Below are 8822 nucleotides of genomic sequence, written 5' to 3' on the forward strand. Positions count from 1 at the left end.
ACGACCTCCATGATAGCATCCACTGTGGATCTCTCTGTTCTGAACCCGAACTGCCTTAGGGATAAGTCCCCGGCAGCGCGGATCGCTTCAGCGAACCTACTCCTGATGAGCTTCTCGAGCACTTTTCCGGCCGTGTCAAGCATACAAAGTGGTCGGTATGCAGACGGGAGCTCCAGGTCTTCCTTACCGTTACTGATCAACGCGAGTTTGGAAACTATCCAGCGACAGTTAAGCACTTGGGTGTTTAACGTAGGTACCTGTCATGGAGACTTAATCTTACGGTCCTCTTCAGACACGGATTGATTTTGTGACCACAATCAGATCCCCGCTGTGACAAGCAACAACGGGATTAGTCTATACCGAGTGCATGGCTTAGCATTCATACTGGTGGATGCAAAAATTACCTAAATCTCTACCGAACTAAGGAATACGGCACCCGTGTTGAAACGCAACACCACGCTGAGGCCCGAAGTTCTCTTCTCACTTGAGCACAACCACCATGAAACTCCCACTAGGGGGGCCAACCGCAAACAACCGAGCTGTACCCACATACAACGGGAGTTCACCCGAAGTATGAGAGTCCAGGGGCTATCCCGGTTCCCATGGTACCAGTATACCCCTGGAAAGGTTTCTGGACCAATTTGCCACTTCAGATGAGTCCCCGTGCAGACTCGGGTCTAATCACCCTGATTAGGCCTTTGGAGCATTCGCCTACTGCATCACGGCCGGCAAACCAAAGTGAGTACAGCGTCTCGCGGCGCCACCACTATGGAGGTTCCCCTCAACCCCTTGGTTTTGGTTTGGCCGACAGGGTTGCTGCCCCATCTCCCTCACCGCCACCTCTTAGCACCACTATCCATGGACAAGAAAAACTTCTCTCCTTCAGGCAAGCGATGAACAGTTCAAGCGGAACACCAGTTTGTAAACTTCCGCCGGAATGCCACCAGGGCCTGGCGCTTTCTTGTTATTCATAGTGAGATCTGCTTCTTCGAGCTCTCTCATTGTGAAAGGGGGCAACCCTCGCTTTCCGCGTTATTTACATCAACCCGTTCTGGGTGTCTGGGGAACAATGCCCGCACAATGCGGTCTATCTGGTTGGTACTTAGTATGCAAGGTCTTCGCAGAGCCCCGATTTTACGGTCCCTACGGGTCGTCATTCATCTCGTTAACAAGGTTCTGCCAGCCGCGAGGTTTGCTTTTATTTACAGTGCTGTGGAGTCTCCTTTTTGCTGATCTGTACTATGCCTTTATGCCCCATGCTTCCTCGTTATCGTGCAAACTTTGTGACAAACGGCGGAGCTTATGACCGTAGGTTGGCAATTTCTGCCGACCACCAGTACATAGAAGGCTTGTCGCGCCTGGTGCCCCTCCGGGGCAAGGAAGCCTCACACGCCGTCGTTATCAGTCAGCTGCGACACTACCACCCCCGGGGCGCCCTCCAGCACGGCCCTGCCTGCTCCAAAAGCTTCGACGAACTTCCCGATGTTCACCCTCGTGACATTTCACAGGCAAGGAGAGCGTCGCGTTGGTGCTCACCGGCAAGTAGCGTCAACCACTTCGAACGCGATGTGCAGGTGATCACTTGACGGGAAGTCTTCTAGGACTCGCCACCCATCCACCGATGATACAGAAATTTCGACACAAAAGTGATAACAGGAATGCTTCCTTCACAGCCTGGGAGCCGAAACGTTGGCATGGATCCGGTGTTTAAAACTACAAGTCCGATTCTCGCCGCCATTTCCAGAATCCGCTTCTCTCTGGAGTCTGAACGAGGCATGCCCCATTCAAGAGCCCTAGCATTAAAATTACTGCCTATCAGGATTCGTCCCTCCGTGCTCGAAACGGTGTCCTCCAGAGCATCTAGTCGGCGGTAAACGATAAAAAACGTTATCCATAAACACCGAATCCGGACAAACCCGTTCCCCCGGCCTTCGGCAAGAACACGAAGTCGAACGTCGCCCCGAACCCAGATGGCAGTGGTGCCCGATAAGTCGAGATGCCATGAGGACGGGTCCTTGTTTCGGTATTGCTCGCTAATCAGCACTAGATCAACATTTACTTCCGCAGCGAACTGTCCTAGCAACCGGTGAGTGGTTGCACTCCGGTGCATGTTAATTTGTAAAATTCGGATCATGCCGTTTGCACCCTGGCCCTCTACTATTCCGCCCTGAAGATCGGACACGTCCGTGATGTACTACTATCTTACGAACATACAGCCTTGGAAAGTTTTTAGGAACCAGTTACTAATGAATTAAGAGTCACAAATTCAATAACTGAATTTCTCGCTAACATGCAATGCTAAATTGTACCGAAACAAATTGACGCCACCAGACAAATTTTCTAAGGGTATAAAAGGACTATAGCCGGAAATGTTGGATGCCTTCCATGAATCTTCCAACTTTGAGCAGCAAACAGCCTCAGGGCAAACAGCCTTCGGGCAAAACAATGCGTCCGGGTAAAAAGCCTTCGCGCAAACCGCCTCCGGCCAAACCGTCTTTGGGCAGACGCTACTCCCTCCCGGGTTGCGCCAATGTTGAAAGGAAAGGATCGTCTGGGGCATCTGCGGCTAAAGATAAACCAAAGTGACAACGGTCGTCAGAAGACGATCCCAACTCTCGGATTCAAATGGCTACAAAGAAGGATTGGCCCGCAACGACTAAGTCTTCATTTGCAGCCAAGGCTGTCGAAGCCGACGGATGGGTTTTGTACGACGACACCAATCCATCCGGTTACGATACAGAGCAGTGTGAGCAGCTTAGGAGGAAACTCCTCCTAGCTGTAAGGACTGCATCCTTGCAAGGGATTAAACTACGCTTCGAGTCTCTAGATGTATACCATAAAATGTGAAGGATCAACTTTGCTGGCGAAAGCAGGAACGAGTGGCTTAAACAGTATCGCTCCTCTTTCATCGATGTGTGGAAAAGTGCGCGACTAAGCATGAAGAGGATTTCCGAGCTACCATCGTTTACAAAATGCTTTCTCTGGCTTCCAGAAGAGGAGCGTAAGGGTGGTGAGGTCCTGGAACAACTTGGAGTCCAGAATAACCTCAACACCTCCACCTGGATGCTACTAGCAAAGGAGGACGAAGAGCCAATATCGGCGTTCCTGAACCCGATATTAAACAGGGTCGGGAACAAACGAGAATCCGCAAAAGACAGCTTGGGGGCGTACAAAATAGAACTGAGCGCCCGGGTTACAATCCCTGGGAGGCGCATCAAATCCATTGCTAGAATTAAGAAAACAACCTAAATGATCACAACTAGCATGGAAGAAGCTTTCCAAGAGATCTGTTCACTCAAAACGCCAAAGAAAGGTAAAATATCGTGTGCAACTTTTATTTAGCAAAGCAGAGAAAAACGTCGAGAGTGTCTCTCAACCGAGCTCTAAAGTCTGATGCAGCCCCTGGCTGGAATCGGTACAAAAAAGCTCAGAAATTTCTAAAAAAGAGCATAAGGTCGGCTAACCGATCATGAGGGAGACGTTTTCGCGAAGAGACTAACTCTCTTGAGGCAACCTCAAAGCTGAAGCGAATCTTTACTAGAAAACGTAGCCAACAGCTGAGTTACCAAAGTTTACAGAGCGAAAGGTACACAGCGATGAAGAAAGGGCAACCCATTTGCTTGAAGTGCACTTCCCAGCCAGCATCCAAAATCTCATCTCAGGGCCGACAGGTGGTACAGCCTTCAACCGGAAGACTGGACTCTGGCATGCTAGATAGTATCATGGGAACGAGTAAAATTGGCATTTAACTTGTTCCACAGATCCAACTCTGCGGGTCCGGATGGCATCATTTCTACTCTAGGAATAGAAGGATTAAATGCCCTGGATCTACACAATCAGAATATATACCGTGCATGCCTATCAAATGGTTATATCCTAAATAATTGGCGTGATGTGAAGATAAACGGGTCTTAAAAATACACTCAAAGTCTTCCCTACTTGTCGTGAAAGGCCCCTACAAGGTATAGAAGTTTGTGGACTAGCAAACTGCTATCGAATCGTTAACAACGAATCCGATGTCAGATCGGTACTGACGGCTACCGCAAGGCGTACTCTTCGGAGAAGGTTTCCGACTGCAAGATTAAATTGATTGAATGAAGTGTTCTGACAGGCTTCAAGACCCTGATCCAATTGGATTCTCGCGTCAACGATTATTATTAAACATAGTTGACAAGCTGTAGAAAATAAGTCCACTTCACCTGCAGAAATAAGTCCCTTGAAAGAAATTTCCAATTGCAAATCAGATAAGCTAGCGATCTAAAATGATATCGAAGATGGGCTGCCTTCATCCTCAATTTCAACCTGTTCTTTACTTCAAATTAGAGATGCGGTGCTGCAGAAAAGCCCTCTATTCATACTTTGAAAAACTCCCCCGAAGCCAATAAAAAAAAATAAGCCGCATTCCTAGCAGCCTGCAGTACAAACTCGGCTTTCTACTTCTTTCTTCTGGGTGGTGATCAAGGAGGACGAACCCAGGTGAACAGCCAAGCTTTTCTGCTCTGCATAAATGGAGAGGGCCGGGAGACAATGAAAAAGGCGGATTATAAAGTATGGTTTGGAGTTAAGAACGCAAAGGTGCGCGACACTGCACGATGACCTGAATCTAGTCGACTCCACCAAAGAGCTATTGGGGGCGATAAAAAGCGATGACCCGGCAAGGACTGACAAACCCCAACGAAAGCAAATCACGATAAGAGTAGAAATACACCTCAGCTAATTCGCTGGCCTTCCTCATAGGAGGGCCTTAATTGCAGCTAATTACCCGTCTCTGTGCATTCCCAATGAATTACGCCACCTGTAAACCGAGCTTCACCAGGAATTTTATTGTGAACTTTTCAGCCATGACAGAGTGGAGGACCGGTAACATGGTTATTACACTGTATTTTTCACCAGTGGGTCAAAAATGGTCTGCGAAGCCGGTACGAGGATTTTCTCCGATACACATCGCAAATCCGAGTCGTAGGGTCTCCCAGAATTCACCAGTATATTCCAATCGATGGTACTGACGATACTGGAAACCGGGCATGATCCGATTCCCAAGCATATCATAGCTATATTGACCGATAATTAAGCGGGCAGTAAAGCTTGGCACTCAGTGGCAATATTCTTCAGACTGGTGGGGAAGGGCAGGTACGCACTGGAAAGTCTGAGCAACACGCTCAAAGTTCTGGGTTCTCGGTCATGGGAGCATAGAAGGGAATGGGCAATTTGATAGACTGGCGGGGAAGGGCGATCTGTTCTTGGCGGTCTCTCGATGGGTACAGTCTGCATACCGCTGGCGACTATCAGCAGCATAATCTACTAGCACTACTTAGTTGCCGCTGACTTCAAACCGCGAAGGTTCACCACCTATACCAAACGAAAGAGGATTTCGCCCGTCTACCATAAGGCTCGATCATATAACCCTTTGGGCCATGCATATACAAATGCGTACAAAATTGCAGCGGTTTACACTTGACACTAGCATTTAGGAGACCATGCCGCCAGACCCGGCATACCCTACAATTCGCATTGCAGACACCGCGAAGAAGAGGAGGAAACCCTCGGTCGTTTCCTTTGCGAGTGCGCAGTTCTAGCTAGAGTCAGACTGCGGACATTAGGTAAACTACTCTTTGAGAACTTCAAGAGATCTCTAGTTGGATTGGAGAACTGCTATCCTTCATTAATGCTACGAGTTGACTTTGAAGATATGAGCCAGCTGACTCCGTGACCCCTTGTTCTTACCACAGCAATTATGGTCTTGGGAATTTGTCGTATCAAAACAACGTACCATTACGCTAATTGATGTTTGCCTACCTTCCCTACTGAAATATTCTTCAGCTTTTGGAAGAAGTTGAAGTGTCTAAAGACGAAGAATAACAAATTTATACGAACTACACTAGCCAAATTATGATTCTGCAGGAAAACCCTTAATTTTAGCAATTTTACTTCAATATGCTCAAACATCATTGACAATGTTCTTTCAATTGAGGAACGTAGTTTACGGTTATGAGATGCTGGAACCATGCTCCCAGTTTATAAGGAAAAAATTGGTCTCCGCTTGAAAAGTCGCTGAAATCCAAAATCCATCCATCATTGTTGATACTGTCATCCCGTCTAGGTTTCCGGTTCGAAAGCCAGAACCCACTTCCTTTGGACTGAATTACAAATATTGCCTAACAGAAAGAACCGCTAGTAGTCGAGGACTTGTAGCACTGATGAAGGGGGAATGGATGGTAGGTATGGTAAGTATCAGTGGCCGCTACGAGGAGCGCTTTGATGCACCGTTTTGATGCCACAAACTCCTAAGAGGGGAGTCGAGCCGACTCGGATCTTCAGAGCCAACCCGTAGCATTTACGAAGAAAAGCAGCTCTCTGACCCTGCAGCTAGAAATCTCTGAGGTCCCCAAAGAATGGTTCACCCAGTGTCCGCAGCCTGACTCTAGCCAGAGTTGGGCAGTCGCAGAGAAAATGCATGAGGGTTTCCATTCCTTCTCCGCAGGTTCGGCAATGCGAGTTGTAGGGTATGCCGAGCCTAGCGGCATGGTCCCCTATGGGCCAGTGCCCCGTGCAGACCGCCGTAATCTTGAATGCATTTGCACGCGTCTGGCACAGGAGCTCTCATGATCGGGCTATGTTATAAGCGGGCCAAATTCTCCTTAACTTGGCACAGCTTGTAAGACTTCGCCATTTCAGGCCCACTGCTGCTAGGTAGTGCGAGTAGACTCTGCCCCTGACAGCCGCCAGCGGAACACTGACTGTATTCGCCGAGGGACTGCCAACAGCAGAGCCTTGCCTGGCCAATCCGTCAGCCCGCTTACGTGTGACATAGTCCGTGAAAGGATGTCTTGACATCCTCGGGCCATTCTATTGGAGGATACCCCTTTTCATATGTCAATACAAATGGCGCCCAACGTGGGTGTTCAATCGTCGTCAAACCTGTTCCTAGATTTTCCTAGAAATTCATGGTAAACTTGACACAAAAATTTCAGATAGAAATCATGAAAAAAGTACTTCATAATGGAACCCATTTCTCTTAAATTCGCATTTGACCTAGTTGATTTGCAGTATCCAGACTATTTTAATTAAAAAAATTATTTCACTTAACAAAATTGTTTATCCAAAGAGCAAATGAATTTTATTTTATAAGAACCATTTTACATATTATCCTCTTATTTCGATAAAAGTGCAACAGGCACTTGAATTGGCTCTCCATAGTGAGAAATAATTTCCGATCGCGGTGGGTACGGTCCGGATGGTGGAGCGAATGTTGTTGAATGGAGCTCTGGGACACCATATTCACTGTGCGGTGAAGTTATAAGTGGAGCTTCAGTAGATGGCAATTCAGAACTCGCCGGCAGCACTGGAACTTCTGGAACTATCGGAAGACTTGGAAGTATTGGGAGATCCGGAAGTACTGGGAGCTCTGGGAGTGCAGGTGCTGGAGGGATAACTAAAGGTTTATCTTGGACAGGCAACCCATATTCACTGTGTGGAGCAACAATGTCTACCGAAGACGATGATTCGTTGCTGGTTTCGATAGTGACACCTTCTGAAAGTGGCAGTTTTTCGGTACCTGGAGACTGTGATTCTGAAATCGGGAGGATTTCTGACACACCAGAAATTGGACGAACGAAAGGAATCGAAGGAGTATTGATCAAAGGCGTCGAAATCGATGAACTAAGGGATACAGGAACTTCCGGGATAATTTCTGGAACAGGATTAAGAGACGGGACTGTCAGAAGGGAGGAACCCTGTAGCAAAGTAGTTGGTACGGGACTTCCTACTGAAATTGGAGATTCCAAACCAGAAACTTGAATGACTCCAGGCAAGCTAGAAACAGAGGGAAGAACTGCAAGAGAAGAAGTATGTAACAAAGGTGTGGATGCTAGAACTTCTCCAGAGAAGACATGTCCTGACGAAACAGGAACTGATTGTACAGTTGGGAGGGAGGAAGTGTGAAGTAAAGTTTGGAAACCAGAAATTTGTCCCGTTGCTAGGAATGGCACTGAAGAAATATTCAAAGGTAGAGGTTGTTGAACGAAAGGTGCGAGTGGCAAAGGCAAATATCCACCTAGTGGTCCAAGAGGCAAAAGAGGTAAACTACCCGAAGAAGGTGATGACGGCGAAATGATTGCTGAGGAGTGTTCCCCACTAATAATAGCTTCAGTTGCGGGCAATTCATGTCCAGCACTTGGGATGAATGTTGTATCTGGATTTTCCGTAACTTCCGAAAAGATTTCAGTGGATGCTTGAACACTAGGTAATCCATAAACTTGATGCGGAACCGGAGGTGCAGGTGTTCCCAAAGGAATCGATGGTGGATACGGTCCTGATGGTGCAGCCGCTGCATATGCAACTAGTAGACAAAGTAAAAATCCTCCCTAAAATAAGGATTAATTAAATCACCGAGAAAGCGTATTGAATCCAATTATAGCTGTCCTTACCATTGTGATATTGATAAATATTCTTTAACGACTAAATGACTTATAATACAGTTTCTCGAATTGTTCAAAGTATTTATAGGTGATCTAATGACCTGACAAATACAGTGCATACACATTATCATGCCTACAGAAATGTTCAATATTTGACCTTAATGACTTGTGAAGACCTCAATGCAGAACCTGAACTAAACTTGTTACAGACCGCTTCAAAAATGCATTTTGGAAAATTTAACGAACAAATAATCTGAACAAGATTTTTTACAAAACTGGAAATATCTTTCAATCAATAGATTAATTGTACACAAATTCTCGAAATTACATAGAACCGTGAAGTTGCGAAAACTGAGGAATTTCAGTGATAATATTCTTCCGTGTTAGAGATGACGTAATCAAATA

At 46.7% G+C, this 8822-nt stretch overlaps 1 protein-coding gene across 1 annotated transcript; it reads right to left on the bottom strand.

Annotated features, from left to right (window-relative positions):
* Positions 1-7151: 7151 nt before the first annotated feature.
* LOC119648608 (proline-rich protein 36-like) lies at positions 7152-8458 on the bottom strand. Its single transcript, XM_038050378.1, has 2 exons — positions 8427-8458; positions 7152-8363 (listed from the first exon to the last, which is right to left on the bottom strand). Exons 1-2 carry the CDS (start codon positions 8427-8429, stop codon positions 7152-7154), a joined length of 1215 nt encoding a protein of 404 aa, XP_037906306.1. The 5' UTR covers positions 8430-8458.
* Positions 8459-8822: the final 364 nt, after the last annotated feature.

The sequence above is a fragment of the Hermetia illucens genome, chromosome 2 (genome assembly GCF_905115235.1).
Source record: "Hermetia illucens chromosome 2, iHerIll2.2.curated.20191125, whole genome shotgun sequence".
NCBI lineage: Eukaryota > Metazoa > Arthropoda > Insecta > Diptera > Stratiomyidae > Hermetia > Hermetia illucens.